The sequence below is a fragment of the Orbicella franksi genome, chromosome 8, assembly GCF_964199315.1.
Source record: "Orbicella franksi chromosome 8, jaOrbFran1.1, whole genome shotgun sequence".
NCBI classification, from domain to species: Eukaryota; Metazoa; Cnidaria; class Anthozoa; order Scleractinia; family Merulinidae; genus Orbicella; species Orbicella franksi.
Genome location: NC_138152.1, coordinates 1,014,546 through 1,037,097, shown reverse-complemented (window position 1 = coordinate 1,037,097; position 22,552 = coordinate 1,014,546). Strand labels below are relative to the sequence as shown.

Here is a 22,552-nt window from a genome sequence, read left to right as displayed (position 1 = left end):
TGACTTCATCAACACTTGATACTTATTAAATATAATTAATTTATCACAAAAATAACCCACTTTAATGTACCCCTTTACTGATTCCTTACGCCCGGTGCAAACTGCACTAGTCAATACAACGTTTTAACTCATAACACCAACGGCCACACAAATTTGTTGGAACAAAAGAAAGTGCCTACATAAGAATAGAGTTAAACCCCCACAGGATATGTTTGGTACACTAACAAGGCCACCGTTTTGTCATGGTTTTCGGACACCAATATGGCTGCTGTGACGACATGTTAAAACGCTCTAAACAGTAGCAAACGTTTAGGTCTATCATACCTCTCTTTCAATTTCCCGTTTCTCTCGTTGCTCACGTTCCAACGTGTACATCTTTTTGAATGGTGTGAGTTTGCACACTCTTTCTTTTAATCTGCAATGCCATATAGCCATACTCCTCCAACTCATCAAGTGGCGAGTGTTAGCCAAGATTTTAGACATGGATAGCAGGAATGATCAACCACCCATGACTTGGTATTAGGTAGAGGTTACTTAAGGGACTACTCATGTTTACAGAGGAGTTGGTTTGTGGACTTTCTTTGCTAAAAACAGGGTCCTCTGTCACACTTTACTGAAATGATCTTGTCCTAGTGTTTAGGAACCTCCGACGTGTTACAACAAGCAGTTGTGTTAGCTTACAATCCATTTATCTTCGCTTATGATCTGGTTAGAGAAATACTGAGATCCAAATCATGATTAACCATTCTGTGATTTAAAGAAACCAGTTTGACAAAGTTTTACAGAACCAGAGCTTTATATTGGATATATTGGCAACCATTACCTTTTAACAGTTTGTCTGGTTGTTTAAAATGGATAGATGTTTTGCATAAAGAAGCCTCTAGTTGTGTAATGAACAATGGCCATGCATCTTTCTTCCTTTGTTTACAACGCGGTGTTAGACAAGGCTGTCCTCTGTCTGGCTTGCTTTTTATAATTGGCATTAAACTTTTCATAAGAACTCTCAAAAAAGATCACTCAAAAGAATTAATGTCGAACAAAAGAAATAAAAATTATGCAATATGCCGACGACACCACGGTCTTCCTAACGTTCAGGATTGAACGCAGTTACAAAAACTGCAAAATTTACTGTAATTTGCAAGACTACAACAAAAGCTTCGAAATTTAGTCAGTGGGTTGCAAGAAGACTCCTCCGAAGTGACAAGAATTGCAAAACTTACAAAATTTACGAAAACTGCGAAATTTACTGAAATTCGCGAGACCACCGACAAACTCTATGAAATTTATTCAAAGGGTTGCAACGAAGGCCCGTTTAAAGTTACGACAATTGCGAAAATTACAAAATTTACAATAACAGCAAAATTTACGATAATTCGGCTGTCCATCCACGAAATGCACAAAAGTCTTTGAAAGGGTTACATGGAAGTCCCCAACGCAATTTATGAAAATTACGAATTACCTCATTTAAGATAGAGAAGATATTAGCACCGTCGCCTCTATGTTAATATTTTACAAAATCTGACAGTCACCACTTGCTAGTCGATAATCTTTTAGCCAAGCAGCAATATAATGTTTTGCATTTAAAACATAAAAGCAGAAAACTAACTCCCAAACTTACAGCAAATAACTGTTCTTCCATGCTTTCCAGGTATTTTTTTGTCTTTCGACCTGAAACTCTAAGTCGTCATTTTGCAATGTTTTTATTGCTGCATCTCTTTGCAGTTTTTCTGCAAGACGTTGGATTTGCTTAAGATAAAGTGAATCACAGCAGAGAGGTTAAGGCCAGTTTATATGGCAAACATCCTCCCGCTATTGACTGCATCAACACTTGATAGTTATTAAATATAATTAATTCATCACAAAAATAACCCACTTTAATGTACCCCTTTACTGATTCCTTACACCTGGTGCAAACTGCACTCGTCAATACAACGTTTTAACTCATGACACCAATAGCCACACATTTGTTGGACCAAAAGAAAGTGCCTACATAAGAATAGAGTTAAACTCCCACAGGATTAGTTTGGTACACTAACAAGGCCACCGTTTCATCATGGTTTTGGGACACCAAAATGGCTGCCATGATGACATGTTAAAATGCTCTATACAGTAGCAAAAGTTTAGATATATCATACCTCTCTTTCAATTTCCCTTTTCTCTCGTTGTTCACGTTCCAATGTGAACAACTTTTTGAATGGCATGAGTTCGCACACTCTTTCTTTTAATCTGCAAGATAGGATGGATGAAAAAGCATCAATATTGCCACATACAGATCCGCTTCCAATGAAAACAAAAGTTTAGTAAATACACACTGAAAGAACAGCATTTTTCTGGGTAATTACATTTCAAAGTTTCGGTTTTGTTTTGCTGCATGACTAACCTTCTAGCTAAACTGTTATTTAATAACAATAATATTATTATTATTAATAATAATGATAATGATATTAAAAACAATATTATGATAATAACAGGAAACTTCACAGCATCCTTTGCAGCTGAAAAATGTACATGTCACATAACTTTCTCAGTTTCAAGTCTGGGAGGTTACCACATGAGAAAATAACTCTTAGCATGAAATAAATATTTTCTGCAAACTTAGTGTGATGACGTCATCAGTCATGTAACCATGTCTAAAAGTGTGTTGTGTCTTAGTGCGAGGACTGGCATTGAACAATTGCAAAGCAATTCACATATTTGAAAGGGTTGTGTTATACAGCACTTAGAAATGGCCACGAGACTTCTACCGTCTCACAATAACTGTTATTGTGGTTATCAGCAGTTTTACATGCAAGCGAGGTGTAAGGGTCAATTCTGCTTTACATTGACCCTTTCGCCTCGTTTGTATGCCTTTTTAAACAAAAAAATACTTGACCGCAGACTCAACTGCAATAACAGCTATTGAGGGGGCCTATTGGCATGAGCACAAACATGGCGGACTAGGACGACGGATATATCGTTTCTTTGCTGGAACTTACAGGAACTGAAACTCGCATGTTACTAAATATTTTTATGAAAATTACAAGGTCTCCCAATGTGTGACCATGTGACTGTGAAATCACTGCTCACACGATTCCAAGAGGGTGGCAAAGGGAAGTAAGTACATCGCCAATTTTACTCTCTCAACCCTGAAAGCATCGTTGAAAAAAGAACTCTGCCAATTCAACCACTGAAATGCATCGGCAATATTCAGGGGGTGGCAAATAGACATTTATTAGGTCGAAATGATGCCTCCTTGGTCATTGAGGGTGTCAGCTGCTCCTGGAGGCATTTTCATGCAATAAAAATTCTATTTGCCACCTGCTGCTGACTGGGAGATTCGGTCTTTATCCAGTGGGCTCCTGGATAATCTGAGTTGGCACCATCTGTGAACAGGCTCCTGACGAGCACAAAAAAAATTACTGAATACAACCAACAGTATAGATGTCATAAATGTAAATTGTGATGCTATTACGGATTCATTAATTGATGGACAATCGTCTAATACAGTAGCTGTAGTACCAACAGACAATTTAACGAGACGATTTCCATTTCAATATCAACCAAGATTTTTATCATATTTCCTACATCATTGTATACAATAAGCCAAATATGGTTTTATCTTGAAGATTCGATAGGAAGACCTATTGATTTAAATGGCATTGACTGGTGTATAGATTTATTCGTGAAATCGGCACCCGTTTAATTTTTATCTAGACTAATAATATGAGACAGTGTAAATATAAGAGATGTTTTGATCCTGAAATGGATCAATATGTCAGAAAACACATTTATGGTGAAGGGGTGTTTGACGTGATGAAAACAGTGTTTGATAAAACGGTAAAAGATACTGCCAAAACTGTAGCAAAAAGTGCCTTATCAAAAGCAGCTACTGAAACAGGTGAATACACTGGTAATAAAGTGGGAGACAAAATAATAGATCTTTTGAGAGAAAAGAATAAAAAAACAAAACAATGACAGAACTAAGACCAAGTACGAAATACATGCCAATGACAGATTATGAAATAAATGAAAGAGTCATTCAGTTACTCAATGGTGGAAAACTCCGTAAAATGAAAGTTATCTTCCATAAATTTCAGTTTATGAAATATATGAGATTGATGAAATTAAAATGTCATTTATGTTTCTAAGAAAGTGAATTTAAGTTCTGAGTATTATTTTACCATCAATCTTTTTCAGTTCAACATGTTGCTCATATAGTTTAAATGCATAAATGGAATAATCCGTGGTTGTAATACCGCTTAAGTTATATTTGAATGTCAATTTGGTTGTGCCATCTTTGATGTCCATTTTTTGTTTTGTGAGATCGAAATAAACAAGCGGAAATATGATTCCAAAATTACTTCTGTTCATCAATGTTCCACCGTTGTGATCATTGTTTCCATAAACACATTTCAAAACATCTCTGAATCCCTTGGTTGGTTCTGTCCTTGGACTGTAATGATTTTCAGGATATTCGTTACCATTACCCACTTCTAGGTGACATGAAGTAAGAGTTCGTGGATCTGTGCTTACAGAAAATGTATTCTAAAGAAATAGATTGGCTGTTTGAACGTTTATTGCGGCGTCATTGATTGTGAAGATGAATACATGCCTTGGCCGTGTGATTACTGTTAATATTCTGAAACTTCCAGAAGCTTGTCACATACTATTACTTCTCTCAACATTTTTGTGGAGATAAGTCCATTTTCATGTTTCAAGATAGTTACTCAAGTAAAGTTTCTGGATAATGGTCTAAAAATACTCACGAGTGACCACGGGTGACCACGAGTGACCACGGGTGACCACGAGTAAGTTTACATCAATAAATGTCAGTGATGTTGTTAAAAGGTAAATTTTAAAGTCGTTGTAAGGTCGTTTCATCAAATAATGACATATCCACCAAACTGAGACTATTTACTGGTGCAGTAATCAGAGATTACAGCAGTGGCTGTGCGTTCGCAATTCAATTTTTCAGTTCATTTACAAATATTGGCTCTTGAAATTATGTTCTTTGATGCTTATTATGTGACCTTTTTCATTTGTGACAGTGAAGAAAAATCCGAGAGATTTTATGAAACGAGGTGAGGCTCAAAACTTTTGCATGTTTTGTTTGATTGAATAACAGATAACGATCTGCACGTGAAGTTGAACTAGCAATGAATAGATTTAAAAATTGTAAAACTATAAACTTGTAAGAAACTATAAACTTCCAGGAGAAGCATTTCTTGAAACTTTTTTTTCGAAACTCAACATTCAATTTCAGAATGCCAACGCTTGTAACAAATATTTCTTGATATAGTTTATAGTCAAAGAGCGCATCGACAAAAATTTTACTATGCATTTGTATTAATTTTTTTTAAATTTCTCAAATTTTACGACGTCTTGTTTTCAAAAATGAAAAATTTTAAATTAGTAATGCATAAACCAATAAACCATTCTGACCACAATTCACGGCCTTTGGGCGAGCTACACAACTCGGAAGAGTTTGACTCCTAACAACTTATCATAACCATTTGCCGAGCTACAACTCGCAAAATTTATTTTTCAATTTACTTTCATATTTTGGGTTTCCCTTTCATTACATTAGATGCAATCTGCAATCTATAGTCCACATGCCACGATTGTGAACACCTCCAAAGGAGTAGGGGAAGACATAGAGGAGATGCACCTCTTCTAAACTGAGTCGCTAAAAATTATCGGATGTGTTCTAGTTAAACTAGTAGCGTTCACATGGGGTAACGCAATCCAAGTCAAGTGCGTTCGAAATTTTTTGGGACAACCGTGTTCACCGATTTGTCCTCTTTGCAGGGGCAAATAACAACATGAGTGCGTGCACGTAGTCACAAGTTACATCCAATGGCAGTGCATATGAATAACGCAAAGCACTAGCTACAGTTTGGTGCTGTGATTTTCGACAACAAGTAACTGAACATAAATGTTTTTAGCTTGGCGTTCAGAAAATATATACATAGTCCGCGCCTCACTTCGTTTGATAAAACCGCTCGGATTCTTCTTCACTTTCACAAATGACAGCTAATATTTGTAAAGGAACTGAACAATGGAATCATGAACGCACAGCCACTGCTGTAATCTTTGATTACTACACAACTACACCATTACTGACATTTTTTGAAGTAATCTCACTCATGGTCACCCGTGGTGACTCATGGTGACTCGTGGTCAGTCGTGGTCACTCATGGTCACTCGTGGTCATCCATGGTCATCCGTGGTCACTCGTGGTCATTCATGGTCACTCGTGGTCACTGGTAAGTACTTTTAGACCCTATCAAGTTTCTGTCCTTCTGAATTAAATTTCAGACGAAGAACTATCAGCTGCATTTTTGTGATTATAACTCTGCAATTATCAGCAGCCTGCCAAATTAAGTTACCATCAGATTCAATGGTTAGATTGATCTCAAGTTTTGAGTTTGGTAGTAATTCATCTTGAAGTCTCTCGAAAAATGAATATCTGGTGAGTGGTATTTCAGTATTCACAGTTGCAGATATGCCTAACAGTGCTTTACAAGCGGAAAAACCCTTGTTAAAAGTCACTTGATCAGTTCTCTCTTCGGCATGTCTGTGTCAAGAAAAAAGAATTCATTTGTGGTTGTGGATGAAGCGTAACCTTCACTGTATTCAAGAAAGCTTTGAATATTCTCAACATGATTGGCGTCGTCACAATCATAAACTTGATATCCATTCATTTTCACATCAAGCTTTTTGATGAAACTATGACTGCCATTGAGAAAACCGTTACTATCATCTACTGCTAAATTAGCTCCATTTGCTAACTTATTTACTTTGAAATCAACGCTAAATCGAGCATTGTACCAATCAAATGGAGTGACTTCGCCACTATTATCCACAACAAATCTGTGTCAGTCTTTTTTCTGATGAGCATTGTTGGTGACATTTGTTACCAATGCTGTTTCCAGATCGAATACAACATCCTCATATCTTTCTATGTATTTTGGATTACGATAATTACTCATATTATAATATTAGATTACATATATTATATATAATTAATGACGAAATATTATCCTCATGGTGTAAATCTTTCAGAAGGTCAGAAAGAAAAACTGGCCGAAGCTTATCAAAATAATTCAGCCATAACTTTACGACTCACTTTCAATGAGTTGAATGGTTCTGATAAATTAATGTTAACACAGAGAGAAATCAATAAATTGAAAAAAGCAATGGCAACATGAAAGGGTTCAGACATCAAGATTTCAAAAGCACAAATAAGAAAAGCTGTTCAACATGGAAGGGAGCCTTTGGTCAGCTCTTTTCTCACTTGCACCCACCATTGCAAAAACCGTTGGTTTAAGCGCATTAGCAGGACGAGCCTCTGAAGGCGCTTCTCAAGTGGTCAAAAAGATCGCTGGAAGAAAAAAGACAGGTGGTTTCTGGGTACCACAAAATAAAATTGACCAATTAATCACATACAAACATCCTTTGACAGCAAAGGAAAAACAGCAAATTGTGAATGCTCTTCAATCAGGTTCAGTCCCACTAAAACACAATCAGGAGGTTTTTTGGGATGCTTTTAGCCGGTATTGCTGAAAGCACTGACAGGAAAAGGACTTCAAGCTGACAAAAACAATCCAAGAAGATCATTAAACGTATATGTACCTAACACACTTGTATAAAATGGAGGAAAACATCACTATTTAATGGGTTCACCACCATTTCTGGGCACATGGGAAGACCCCATTGGAAGGGGATTAAAAAAAAGATCCTACAAGAGAAAGGGAGAGGGGTTGCTATTGGGAGAAAACAGCCCATTCAACTCAATTCCCATACTTAAACAAATTCTGTAAAATTCGTGAACAAGCCATTGTCAAATTTTGATTTTTTGAACTTTGTCAAACATCTTGGAATAAAGTATTTCAGAGGTATTTTCAGCAGTGATAATTTGCCAAATATAATATCAAAAAAATGTCGGATAATTAATCTTGACAGTAAAATCGGTCCTGGTACTCATCGGGTCTGTTACAAAAGTATTGATGATTGTTGTGAATATTACGACAGTTTTGGACTGAAGATGCCAAAAGATATTCAGAAATACATGGCAACAAGTAATAAACAAATTGTATACTCTGGTGATGAGATTCAAGAGCACGACAGTGTTTTATGTGGTTATTAGGACTTGTACTATCTATTGGAGAGACAAAGAGGAAGTTCTGTTTTGCAAAACATACACAATTTTAAATTTGACATCTCAGACCAAAGTGTTAATCAAAGATTCATCATAAATTATATCAGAAATATCTAATTTATTTATATGGAGTCTTATTGCGTGCGACAAAAAAAGGTCACCGAATGTGTTCCAGGAAGTGAACGATATACAGAAGCCAAAAATGGCAGAATGATGTTAAAATGCACTTGTGCTGAATGTGGAATAACTAAAACCAAATTCGTTAAAAGCAATCAAACTGGAGGAGCTCGAGCAAGATATAAAGGTTCCTCAGCTGTTGATAAAGCTGCTTACGTTATGCCTAGTTTCGTTACACCAGCTCCAAGTTTTGCTGGTCTTGCAAAAATTTTAGCAGGTCAAGCTGAACACGACATTGATCATTACAGAGGTGGTAATTTCAACTAAATCGCCCGTAACAAGGGGCAGGCATATTTGAAGGGGCAGGCATATGGAAGATTTTTGGCAGAACAAATAGCTCGTCAGACTTAAGGATCTGGCGTTTTAAGTTTATTTGCGGATACTGGTCCTGAATTATTTATCAGTGAGGGTATACCCAGGAAAAACAGTATCAGCTTAAACGTGTCAGTATCTGTAATGGGTTTTTTCCAAAATAATTGTGAGATGTCTTCCGGCCAGGTGGATAATGGGTAAAAAGCATCCCCATTCAGCAGAGTAAGTAAATTTCTTTTTTGATTAATCTTGTCCTTGGTAGATCTCGTATAGATGTGTTGAAAATGTCAGTAGCGGAAACTTGGTCTATAACCAGAGGCAACTGGGTTAAGTAAAAATTTTGGGTTATAAAAGTTACATGTGAGGAAAAATTTATATCGAAAGAAAAGTAAACAGTATCATTTATATAAAAAAGGAATAAGCATGGACCCAGGACAGAACCTTGTGGTACACCAGAAAGTACTTCGGCGTCGTCTGAAAATTCTCCTTCAAGGACAACTCTCTGTGTTCTGCCACTTAGGAAGGATTGGACCCATCTGTTTGTCCTACCACCAATTCCATAATACTTCAGCTTGGTAACAAGACGAGGATGGCTGACTTTGTCAAATGCCTTACTAAAGCCCATCACCAGGATATCCGTCTGGGATCCAGCATGCATAGTGTTAACTAGGTCGTTTACGAATCCCAAAAGCTGTGTTTCACACGATCTTCTATCCCTGAAGCCATGTTGTAGGGGGTACAGGATGTTGTGGTTATCGGTGTGCCGCATGATTGAGCTTGCTATGATATGCTCCATCAATTTGCTTGATACACATGTGAGGGAGATAGGCCTGTAGTTACTTGCATCATATTTAGAGCCCTTCTTATAGATAGGTGTGATGTTGGCACATTTCCAGTCGTCTGGGATTTCTCCGCTTTCATACGACTTCTTAAATATGATAGTAAGAATGGGAGGCTACAGGTTAAGAATGGAGGCTACAGGTTGGTGACGTTGGTGCAAGTGTCGGGTTGTGTACCCGACATAATCTGTGTCGCGCAGATCACATTGAAACTTGTAGACTATGCACTGATTGTTGACAATCGGCGGCTTCTTCTCTTTCGGGGCAAGGACTTCACTGATCTTTTTTGACTGAAAGACAGGCTTTATTTGTACTCCAATATTTGCGCTCAGATTTCGCATTTCTCTTTTTACTGAGTTGGCTGATTGTTGATCTTTAAATGGTAGTGGTACCGCAATATTAGAGGTGCCATCACTTGCATCATCAAGCGCAGTAATATTGTCGATAATGACGTTGAGTAAACGTCGAAACATCGTTGCTTTTTAGAGTTTCTACAGTTTTTAGAGTTTTTAACAGTGATGGTTTTAACTTTCGTCTTATCGCAATGTTTTATAGTTAAATTAAACATCAAACAACTTTAAAAAACACCTTTCTACCTCGTCTCTTCCACATTGACCCACTAGCCTGTTCTGACAGCGAAGTGTAATGTAGAAAACAACAAATGTTTCTAGAACCTACCTTTTTCTTGCAAAATTTCATTAAAATGTTTCTGCCGCCAGCAAACCATCTACAAGGTGTCTGTTTACAGTTGCGAGTATGTGGTGACAAACTCTAATTTCTCTTGGTGAGAAATCTTGAAGGATTTCCTCGAAATAGTGTTGTTTTTTGCATTTTGTTCCTCCAAGTAGGGGGATATGATTAGTATGTTTTCAGCATTTGTGTTACCTTTCTCTTTCCTTATCGGCCTTTTCAAGGCGCTCTGTCAGGGCATGAAGTTCTTCTCCTTCTTGCAGCATGACCTTGATTTCTTTATTTTCTATTTGTAGTCTTGTTATTGCATATTCTACAGACGAAATTGACACTCAAGGTAAGGCAAAATAAGGTAAGATCTGTGTCTGACCAAGTGGTCCATACAGTTGGAGCTTACCACCATTTCCGTAGCGGTTAGTGACTACAAGTATTTGTACTTCTCTCCAATGATAGTTCATAGTAGGATTACAGTCTAAGAATTAAAATTTATAATAAGAGACACAAAAATATAACTTAAAAATGGTTTAATGTACCCGTGGTAAACCTCTCTCATGAAAATATTGGAAGAACTTTGATGCCCTGTTCTATTTGCACCGAAAATGGCATAGGTCACTCACCCATTTGCCAAGAAAACTGTCTACTTCGGGATCCGGCGTGAAGTCTCTCTGAATCTCTTCTCGTCTTGCTGCCGAAGAAAACTAGTGACAGCCTATCACAAGACTATTCGGAAAGGCGAACTGGCTGGGGAGTTTTACTTCACTGTAGAAATGTTGATGTATTTGTTTAAACCCAATTTAACCTAAAGGGTACCCATGTTAGACTTAAAAATTATAGTAAGAGACACAAAAAATATAAGTTAAAAATGGTTTAATGTAATGAAACATTGCATTAAAATTATACACAATTTTTGAAAAAACTGAATACCCTCTTGTTATTGTTTTGATAATCACACATTTAAAATTATATTTTCTGTCAAAAGAAAAAATGAAATAACTTTTTTGGTTCCCTAAAAGATAGGATCTACATGATTCAAAATTTACAGATCGTTGGTATTTCTGAATTCCCCATTCAAAAATAGCCAAGTGGCGTGATGGATATCATAATAGAACTAAATACTAGCTTTAGAGTCCAAGTTGCTATAAATAAAGTTTATTTGTCTTGCTCTCTTGATTCCTTTTTGTAGTGTGGTCCAGTGTTGAGATGTAAGAATCCATTCTGTTATCAAGTGCTGTGATCAACCATTACCCAGGAAAAACAGTATCAGCTTAAACGTGTCAGTATCTCTAATGTGTAAAGAGGAAAACAAAAACAGATGTTTCTGGAACCCACATCTTTCTTGCAGTGTTTGCTCTAACACCTGTCCTAGTGATCCGTCCGCTAAGCTGCTATGGATCTTGAACAGGTATCCGTTTACCTTTTTCAGTGCTTCAAAGCAAGCTTCTATTTCGCTTTGTGAGAAATTTTCTGCAAGTAATTTCCTTGAATATCTGTTGGCTCTGACATTTTGTATCTCTTTCGGGATCCATGATGACATCCATCATCTCTCTTCTCATCTTGCTGCCTAAGAAAACTAGTGAAATCGCCTGTCTCGAGACTATTTGGAAAGGCGAACTGGCTGGGGAGTTTTACTTCACTGTAACTGTTTGTTCAAAAACACCCTTTAGAGCCGCAGATATATCTAGGTTTAGGAAGGAACGTTTAGTAAGGGTGAGGATTCAGTTTCTCTTATAAAACAGTCTACTGAAAATACTCGGATGGATAGTACTCATCACTGAACATTATTCTACAAATAAGCGGGCTTATGAAAATAAACAATTGAATTTTTATTAAGTGGGTTTATGTCTGTTTTCTTTTTCAAATTTTACATTTGGCTTTCAAAACTTTCGTCTAAAAAAGTAGAAGGGGAGCGGAGTGGAGTGGAGTGGAGTGGAGTGGAGTGAGGTCCTTTATCTAACACACGATTATCGTTAGAAAGTCAGCAGAAACAATCCGAGTGAATTGCTGGCCTGGATTAAGAATTCGGATGCCAAGGTATCCATCGTGAGCAATAGCAGATATTACTGTAATACGTTGGCTATTTGTCCTTGTCCTTATCACCTCAGCCCGCTGCCCTTTCGGTGGATAACCGTATTGTCTCGATGAGGTTCTGTCGTGGAGAAAGATCATATCAGAAAATAATGATGAATGAGTGGAAAGAACGTTTTATTCAAAACAAGTCTTTCTAACAAACAATTGACAGACTCTATGCTCTGAGAAATTATCAAAAAAGCAACACTTACAATTCCTGTCTCATCAATAAAAATGAGTTCATAAGGGGAATAATTTAGCAATAGTACGTCTTGGAGAGAGAAAAAATATCAACAGTATCAGTAATTTTTATACTGACCTTCTTGTTAGTGAACCCAAGTCTGTGAAGTGCTCTACACAGTGTGGAAACTTCAAACTCGGAGTCAGTTTGTTCCTGTATTGTTGATGCGAGCTGTTATCATGTATTCCTCATGACTGTGAAGTGTTGTCGTACCGACAGGTCGACCAGCTCTTTCTGCTACAACATTTCTTGTCAATACAAATTTTGGCAGATACGCTGCACAGTTCTTGGGCATACAAAGAATTGAAAAGCAATTTCCTTGTCACTCCACATCAATAGAAATTTGTACCAGATAATTCTCCAGCGGTCCTCTGAATAAGCGCCCGGCATTCTACCTCATAAAAAATGACCAATAACGAAGCGCGCGAAGTCTAAAAATAGAATGCAAATTATTGGAACCCCGCGAGAGTCAGACAACATAAGCATGCTCTGAGAGAAATAGGAGGTTAATGAACACCAAACGTTCTCTTTAAAAATTGTTTTAGGAACACTTGCTTACGCGCTTGAACTGAAAAAGCTTCGAATCTTCCACCATTCCATTTTGTTTGAGTTTGTCTGAGTTATGACGTCACTGGCGCGCTTCATTATTCTTTGCAGTGGTTTCTTTGTCACTTCATTTCTGTTTATTTAGTAATCGATTGCACGAGCCAGAACAATAGGATCATACCGTGATCCCAGGCCCGTGAGCCAGAAAAGTAAAGCGTAAATTAGCAATTCAAATTGCACACACCAGCACGCGCAGATTTTAAATCAGTCTAAAATATGGAGGGACAAATTCTAAACGACACTCGTCAACGTTTTACGACTGATATCAGAATAGTTGGTGGGAACAAAAAATCTTCATACAGAACAGCCAGAGTAAAGGGTTTTCCTGTAGCGGAGACTTGCTCCGAACTTAGAGAGGCAGTGAAGAACATTATTCCTGGTGAGCTGTTTGCTGAGAATTTCAGCTTTGTCCTCATGGATAAGAGGCAGAAAAAACTCTGGGTTCTTACAGACACCGAATTACCTGATGCCTATGCCGCTGCTATAAGTGGGCAACCTCTTTGGGTGGGCCCTAGCCATGTGGCAGTGAATGAAGAACGTGCCGGGAGTGTCAACAAGAAAGGCAACCAAACAAACAAACGTAAGTATAAGCTTTTGACACGAACACGTGTTTTCAAAAGTGTGACTTATAGGTTCTCATGATGAGGCAAATGCTGCGTCCCCCTCATTCACGGAGAAAATAGAAGAGCACACGAAAAGGTTGGAAGATAAGCACGGCGAGACCGTTCTCCAGCCTTACCAGTACCGACTCTGGGCGGAGATGCTGGTATGAAATGAATCCTCAAATTAACGCTAATCAAAGCAAACGCTAATCAAGATTCATTTTCTTTTTATCATTCCAGGTTTTGGGATCGCATAAAAGTGAAGAGGAACCACCAATGCTGCCGATATTTCGACACAAGATGGCAAAAAAGACTGCGACAAGCACGTCAGCAGTGGTAAGTGAACTGTTAAACCCACAGAATGTCGCATTTTATTATATCTCTCAGTTAGTACGCGAGCTGTGATTGGTCAATTTAGTGGGCTGTACTCTCCTGTACGGCCCGCTAAAATTTAAAGTTGGTTTTGTTGCCAAACTGTTTTGTGATTTATCGATGAATGTTCTTAACTTTTATAGCAAGTAAAAGGTAAAAACGTTCTTATACTCTAAATTATGTAATAAAGCGTGCGAACGACTTCAAAACAGTTTCAAACTGACTCATTTTGCTTGCGAGGTGCGTCAGAAATTAGAAGCCTTTCCGAGTCCGCGTGAATAGAAATCGTTTCCGAACCCGTCAGGCACACAGAGATTTAATAGATACCTTACTAACCTCGTCTTCTCGGTCCGTACTGTAAATTACGGATCCTCGTTTTTTCCCTTCGATTTATGACCCGCGCGCTTCGCGCTTGGGCCATAAATCGAAGGGGAAAAAACACGGTCCGTAACTTAGTGTACGGACCTCGAACTCGGTTAGTAAGAGGTATTTCCCTACCTGCACTGTAGATCTTGGCCGCATGTGATAAATAGTGCACTAATAAATTGATAATGATTTATCCTTAGGCTACAAGTCCAGCTACAGCTACAGATCAGACATCCTGCGGGAACTTAGAGAGCTACATGAGCTCAAGCAGATGGGTATTTTAACGGAGGAGTTTGCTGACAAGAAGAAAGTTCTTTCAACTGATCTAAAGTAGCGTGTGTAGAATCCAATAAAACAGTTTTCACATGTAAATGAAGTTGTGGTTGTCTTTATTTGTATCATCTTATTACCGTTAACAGAGACGTAGCTAGTAATGACCCCATGAGCCCCGCTTGCGAAAAAAAAAATAATAGAGGCAAACCTGTCATCACGGTAAAGAGTCTCGCTTTATAGCTTTGTACCTTGGTCGAGTGATTGAAATAGCAGCAGAGGGAGAAAATTCAATTGGCCATGCTGTCATCAACCGCGCTATAAGATAGACAGGCGCCACAGTCATTTTAGAGCCAACATTCTCCATCAACAGAAGTCGCACAATTTGAAAAAGCAAAAGGTAACTTGACGCGAGCAATGTTATGTCTCAGTTGTTTCACTTTCAGTCACCAATCTATTATGTCCTGACAAACGAAGCTTGGTTTGTGGCGCGGGTGAGGAACTGGCGGAGGACCCCCTCACCGTCTCCGCGAAGAACAGTCCTCCCTACGCCCCTGATTTGTTGATTGAAAATTGTGATCAGATGCTGTTGTGCACTGCAAACCATACGCAGACTGGCTTTTCTATTTAGCGCTAAACTAAAAGACGCGTCGCATTCCTGGAATTTACCCCAGGCTATATTTATAGAAAAAAATGGAGTCATTATTTCGTTTAGTAGTTATCCGATGTACGTTTGTAATTCGAGCACGTTTGAAATTCACTAGACAAATCAGCCTCGAATTGCATCAGAATGACACCAAGAAACTGATGCAAATGATTTCTCTCATTACGTGATTAATATTCAGCTATAAGCGTGTTTGTTGTGAATGTTGCAAGCTTTGATGATTATATGCTAATTGATTCCTATTTTGCTTTTTGCTTTTTACTTTTTGCTATGACAACCTTATTTTAATTAGGTATATCTCATAGAAACCTGAACATATGCTTAAATTGGTCCCAAGCCCCCATATTGCTCACCTGACATGCGCAGTGTAATTAAATATGTAAAGAGCGCCAATGTTCAAAGTGGCGGACAATAAAGCGAAGCGGGAGCGTATTTCAGAAGAGATTTATTGACCAATTCGTAGGAGCTAAGCCCAAGAATTACAAGAAAATAAAAACTTCGGATAGGAATATTTATGCAGTGCATATAACACAGGTTAACAAAGGGGAAAACATGGTTAAAATTTATTTCAAAGGATACAGTGAGAAAGTTGACAAATGGGGGCCATGGCATGAAAATAACTCGTCAGTAATTAACACGATTAGAACCGAAGTCACAACCAAGCAATGATTCCCTCAGGGATTACTAACGTCCAAAAGATATCAGATGAAAAAACTCACATATATCTGTATCTATGAATAGTTGCTGTAGAATTATTTTTAACTTGCAAAGGGCAGGATACAATCAGAGCTATTAAGCCGAACTTCACAAACTTCCCTGCCATAAGGCCGACAACAAAATTTTTCAAACCTCGACAAATTTGGTGTCAAAATGCTCCAAATTTAACGTAGATTTCGAAAATAGTGTGCCTTTTAGAAAAACATCCTTGCGTGACGAGAAATCGAGCATAGTCTCCCTGATAGTCCGGAAATCGCTCGATGTTTTTTTTTGTAAACAAACCAGAATCGACATTGTTCCGACCCGAAAGGCCGACCCTAATATTTTTCTGATTCCCCCGAAACGGGATTTTATTGAAGCTCAATATGTTAAACTTTCCTATTCTATGTGACCTTTTTCGCTTTTCTGCGTTTTACTGTACAAACGGAGGCAAAATGTTCAAAAAATGAATAATTTTAAAGAGGTCTAACTTCCCCGACCTGACGCAGATCAAATTTCGTGACCTTTTGTTCAACGTGACTTTGATATGACTAGTATAAATCTACCGTAGCGCTCTATCACAACTGCCCATTGGCTACCCTACTCACTTTCTATACTGTTGTCACCGGGTTGGAAAAGAAGGAGTCAGAGGAAATCTTACGCAAAATTGGTTCATTCGCTTTGGTTTCTACAAGTTGGGTCAGGTACCATACACGTCATCCAGGGCGCGCTTTCGCTCCCCTCCCTCTCCCACACATGTTTTTTGAAAAATCTTTACAGAGTCCTTCCCCAGCTCCTAGTTGTTATCGCTGAATCTCACGTAAACGATTCAGGCCTTAATTTCGATATTTTGTTTCCATGCGGAGATCGGGCAACATCGGACACGTAAGAGAAACTGCGAACCGGGGAGGGGTTTGCAACGAATTGTCGTGTCAAAAATTAAAAAAAGCATGTGCGGGAGAGGGACGGGAGTGCGAGCGCGCGTTGGATGACGCGCGTTTGGGATTAGGTAACGGTACGATCACGATGCGAAAAGCGATATGGACAAAAAAAAACTTTGCAAAAGACCCTAAAATTCTCCGACTGTCGTAAAATTATTCGAAAACAAGTTCGGTCAAGTTGTAAAAAAAATCTTACGAATTCGTTTTGGCTGATAGAGTTGTGAAATTCAGAGACCGGGCGAATATTTGGATTGCGTTCAAAATGTCTAGAGTGGCTCACTCGCCTCCTTTGTCAATACAGTCCAAAATTATTGTCAGTTAAAAACTGTAAATAAAACCCCTATTGACCAGTTATGCCCCTAAATTAAGCGGCCGCGGCCACCATTTGGTCGTTCCGATGAGGGTTTCTCTATATTCTTTACCCCTATTCAGCGGCCACCCAAAATTTAAAAACTTTGTTTTGGAAAGGGCGATGACAGACAAGAGTCTGAAATTGAAGGTGACGAGTGATAATTCAAAAACACGTCTATCATGATTTTCTTGAATTGACTCCATGTTCACTAAGAAAGTTATAACCCGATAGTGAAAAAATAAGGTGTGCTGTAACGTACACCAACCTCTATTGAGCGGCCAAACTCTATTAGGCGGCCACATCCTATTTCCCCGAGGGTAGCCCACTTTATTATATGTAAACCACATATAGGTAGGAGTTTAGGTTTACAGTATTACGCAGGGCATATAGGTAGTGGTGGTCCAGTAAAAGATGACAACAGTGGCAATGGTAAACTATTCATTTTTTTCATTTCTTTATTTAATCTCTTCCTACTCAACAAGATTGTGTGCTCCCTGTGGTTTCAAGTCTTACGGAGCCTTACGTATTAGGATAGAAATTGTCCTATCCCTACCCCCTAAGAAACACGTCAAATTGGCGTTTGGACCTGCCTTTTACAGCAAATAAGGGTAGAACATTTCGAAATTATCAGCCCAGTGTCTATTTCAACTTAATATAGGTCAAGTCATGTGGCGCATGCTTAAATATATGTCTAACCCGTAAATTGAAATTTGACGACGGATGGTCAAATACTTGCATTTTTAACGTACTTTGAAAGGCTCTCGCGTCGCTAACAAGCATTTGCCGAAAGAAATTTTTACAGGAATCTGTAGAATTTCCTTTTGCGATTCAATCACCGGAAGCTTAATCCATTTGAAGGTTTCGCACATGGTGAAAATCAATTATTTTTACCAAGTACTTTTAAGTGAATGAAATACATGTCTTCGAAATTTAATTATTTTGCACCCAAAAAACCCGCAATATTCCTTAAAATCAACCCAGTACATATTAAAACATTGCACAAAAATATTTGAGTGTTTTAAAGACGGAAGAATGATGTGGTGTGCATGCGAGGCTCTCAAACTTGTTTACTAAAATGGTGTCAAATTTTAATGGTATTTGTAATTTGCATATTTCTTTGAAATAAAAGGATATTTTGCCAAAACAACTACCCAGGAGTTTTTGTCATGCCCTAGCCGCTCTACCTTCAAAATATGAGCGAAATCGAATTTTCGACCCTTGCCGAGTTATTTTCCATATTTATGGACTGGGAAGTTGCTATCGGCTACGCAATGTTAATAGGTTTCGCCACACTCAAATTGCCTCTGTAGAAGGTTATTAGGCTTAAAACTGTCCTGTAAGGGTTAACTCCACTCCAACCCTAGGAGAAGGAAGAGGAGGCACGATGGCATAATGGTTGGTGCAATGGACCCCTATTGGGGATCATTGCATTGTGTTCGTACTCTCATAGTGCCTCTCCTAACCCAGATGTATATTAACGGGTACTGGTTACGGAACAGGGATGGGGTGCAGCAGAGTTAACCTCAATAGGTGCACTTTTATTTTTTAACTTTTAAAAACTCGTTCCCAATGCATTGGTCTGCCTACGAGCCAAGTGGCTCATCAGGCCGGAGCTTATCCCGGTTTAAGTAGCAGGAAGCGAGTTTCAGTAGCATGAAGCTAGGTATATACATCATCTTATACACTTTAGGTGGACTGCGCTACTGTTAATATCCAAAGCTAAGGTACAGAAAATTCTCTTTGATCAACTTTCAGTAAACATGGCTGTCAGGCGAATGTTTGGAACACGTGACTTCGTTTGGCCCCGTAACCACCTGGGAACTAAAGTGCACGCGAGCTCACACGGGTATGATTACTCGGACCGGCGTTTACAAAAAAGAAGAAAGAAAACGAATCGCCCAACGAATACTCTCCGAACGTTGAATACAGTAATTTATTATTGGATGATTTGAAATAAATCTACATTGGGGAACACTTAGCAGGAGAACTCGAATTTTCGTCGCACAGGCTGAAGGGGATCGAGTCTCGTCTCTTTGAAGCATGGAAACCAGTTAGCAGCGCAAGGGTTACTGGACGAGTCAAAATAGGGAAGACCAGTGTGGCTGGAAAATAGTATCGATATATCAATTTCTGTTATTTCGTTGTGAAAATGTCGTTCTGGGCAGTTGTAATGTGCCAGGTGGAAACTAGTGAAAGCTTGGAAGATATATGTCCTGGTGGTCTGATCAACTGTGGTAAAAACCTTCTGAAAAGATTCAAATCACTGTATAAACCGGGTCATCAAAGTTTTCTGGAGCCAGACAAGTAGCTGGTGAAATTTGAAAGCTATTTTTTTTGTATAGAAATAGCTTTCACTGCATATGGTTGTGTACTTTAAGATGAATCAAACTCGAAACTAAAAGACAAACAACATAGACAAAAACCTGGACCAAAAAGTTACAAAACTGATCTCAAAATTCTCTCTAATCCTGGGTTAGTTTAATCAGGCTTTGAACAACCCGGCCCTGGATATTTGAGACTGTGGTGACTTAATTCTGTACCAGTATTAGTACAATATTGGTTTATTGCAAAATATATGGAGAGACTTGCTAAGTTTAAATTTTATATCACTCGAGCGAAATAAAGTCTCCTCAAGTCGCCTAAAATCGCCTACTAAATCATATCGCCTAAAATCGCCTTAAATTGCCTAAAGTCGCAATGTTTTTTCTGCCAATCTTACGGCGAATTAAGCAAGATTGGCAGAAAAAACACCGTGACTTTAGCAATTTATGGCAATTGGTGACAGGACTTCGTGTCGTTCAATTCGGTATGTAAGTAATTCCAACTAGAACTCGAATCCAAACTCGATGGTTCAGGATTCCCGTCGTTAAGAGGGTCTTACATTGTATGAAACTAAGGGCGCGTTCCATTTGATCAAAAATTCCGGTGTGAATTTCCGGTAATTTCCATAGGCGAATGGTACAAACTTTTCCAGTGTGGAAGACGACAAGTCGCACAGTTTTGTTCGCTTGGAATTTTCCAATGACTTCGAGGTTCAAATCGCAAATATAGAAGCAAACAGAACACTGATGCTGATAAGTCGACATCGTAACTTTTTATACACCGCAGCAGAGACCTTATACAAACCACAGCGGCAGCGAAAACGTCGCAAAAGAAAGGGTTTATAAATCTTTGTAAATTTCCTAGCCAACCTATGCAAAACAAACAAGTACACCACGGGGTCATTATTTCTATAAAACGCTTTCTTGACGTATTTAGCTGTAGCTAGTATTTATCGACATATAAGTGGAAAGATTTTCAAGTGTTTCTATTTTCGAATGCGCATCGCCGTGATCCTTGCATGGGATGTCCAACTCGCCGTGATCGCGGCCAAAAGAACTAGCGCTGAATAGAAAATTGCGAATATGCATAATTTCCGAAAAAGAGGACAACCTCGTGAGCTATACCCAAATTTGCGAATATTTTTTCCTGAAAATTTCCGTTCCATTTGTCCCCGCTTCGAAAATTTCGGGATTTTTGGTCGAATGGAAAGCACCCTAAAACTTCAAAGGAGTGGTAATAAATGATGACGTCACATACAGGGGCAGCCTCGATTACGCGTCTATATATATTTCCTGGGAGCAACACTGCCCTGTGCATTGCACGTGGGCTTCAGGAACGGTGTGCACGACAGCTGCCCGGGGACAGGTGTTAGGTTAGTATTTCTTTTCTAATCCTGTAAGACCCTATAACCTTGTTTCGAACAGGCATACAGATATCTTGGCGTAGACGTACACACTCTATGGAACTGATTCTTCTTTGTGTTGAACAGTTTAATAGTGAAGAACGAGGAACGCCAGCAATAGAACTCGTGATGCACATGGTGAGTCCTTTCTATTTGTTTATGTATTAAGCTTTTTGCAGAAGCAAACAGATTGTTCGGCGTGGATATTTTGAAGTGGTTGTTAATTCTTTGTGTAGTTGCTTCTAATTTGTGTTCACCAGTTATTTAATCGTGGAGAATGAGCAATGAAACTCCGTCAGAGCTACTAGAAAGCCTAAACAATTATAACAGCGACCCCGAGTACAACGCCTAGTTAAAAAAAAATGAATTTATATTTTACCTTGCAATTTCGCATTTGTCTAGATATGTACAGTGCGCCTATATTGGTCTCGGAACTTGCTCGAACTAAATACGTTACGTCAGCGTTCAACTCAAAGTAAAAATACGAAAAATTAGCCGCCGTCGTTCTCCAAAATATCCAGAACTTATTCATTTCACGTCGTTGTTTTGCAGGGGACGGCAAAAGAATGAACAAAGATATTTAACGCACGTGCACGGCCATTGTTCTACTCATTAAACCTTTTGTTTGGTGGCATTCTCCTTGCGGTTTGCTTGAGCTTTCCAGCAAGAAATATCTAGTTAAGAATTTTCCCATCGAAAAAATTTGCGAAACCTTCGCCTTTACAGTCGAACTTCTCCACAACAGCCAGCGTAGGGACAGAGACTGGTGGCTTTTGTAGAGAAGTGGTCGTTATGGGGAGGTAGGGGAGAATTCTTTTCGTGGGTTCAACTTTTTTATCTTTAAAAATGCTTTCTGCGGCATATAGATACGTACAAAATCAAAATAGAAGAACAGAGACCAGAGGGGTGGCCTTTGTAGAGAGGTTAAAATAAGAGTAAATGTATGGACCATGCGCGGAGACGAAACCTTGGCTGTTGTAGAGAGGTGGCAGTTAATGGAGGTTCCAATTTATTCACAATCATTTCAAGTTTCGAGGAAGTAATTTATCCCTCGAAGAAAGTACAATAGCTTTGTGCTGGCCACTTCATGAAATGTATGTTTGATTGTTCTAACCACGAGCCGCAGGCGAGTGGTTCCGCAGTAAACTTTGACAATGTTATGACGAAATTTATCATCAATAAGAGGACAGAAGCTTAAAAACTGACGTCAAATTGCTTTTTACAATAACAAGACCCCAAAATGGTCAAATGCCGGGAATAAATTAGGGGAAAAGACGTCGTAAACTTGCTTTAAACAAAGATAAGTGAATTTTATTCAAAATGTCGCCAACATTGTCAATAAGTTTTCTCGCTTTTTGATTGGCTACTTATGAAGGTCCATAAAATCTCATTGGTTAAAAGTTGACAGTTTGACAGCTGAAAGTTGAACTTGAAAGCTTTCATAAATTAAAATTTTATCCGTGTGTACTCGTATTGATGATAAATATGAGCCA

The 22,552-nt window shown here is 38.6% G+C and overlaps 2 protein-coding genes and 1 long non-coding RNA gene across 4 annotated transcripts in view; 2 read left to right on the top strand and 1 right to left on the bottom strand.

The window, feature by feature from the left end:
• The window catches only part of LOC145496232 (uncharacterized), a 448,310-nt gene that overhangs the window by 10,247 nt on the left and 415,511 nt on the right, over positions 1–22,552 (bottom strand). The window lies entirely within an intron of this gene.
• LOC145496263 (uncharacterized) overlaps positions 1–22,552 on the top strand; it is a 427,898-nt gene that overhangs the window by 149,069 nt on the left and 256,277 nt on the right. The gene's annotated exons all lie outside the window — the stretch shown is intronic.
• Positions 11,966–15,001, top strand: LOC145495161 (uncharacterized). 2 transcript variants are annotated; one of them, XM_081474739.1, is made up of 3 exons: positions 11,966–13,652; positions 13,915–14,010; positions 14,613–15,001. In XM_081474739.1, exons 1-3 carry the CDS (start codon positions 13,602–13,604, stop codon positions 14,694–14,696), a joined length of 231 nt encoding a protein of 76 aa, XP_081330865.1. In that variant the 5' UTR covers positions 11,966–13,601; the 3' UTR covers positions 14,697–15,001. The 2 variants fall into 2 exon arrangements, with proteins under 2 accessions (XP_081330865.1, XP_081330864.1); XM_081474738.1 differs by lacking the exon at positions 14,613–15,001 and having other exon boundaries at positions 13,915–14,120.

Bases quoted from the DNA above. Each gene is read 5' to 3' on its own strand.
- LOC145495161 (XM_081474738.1), top strand. From the start codon at position 13,289: ATGGAGGGACAAATTCTAAACGACACTCGTCAACGTTTTACGACTGAT.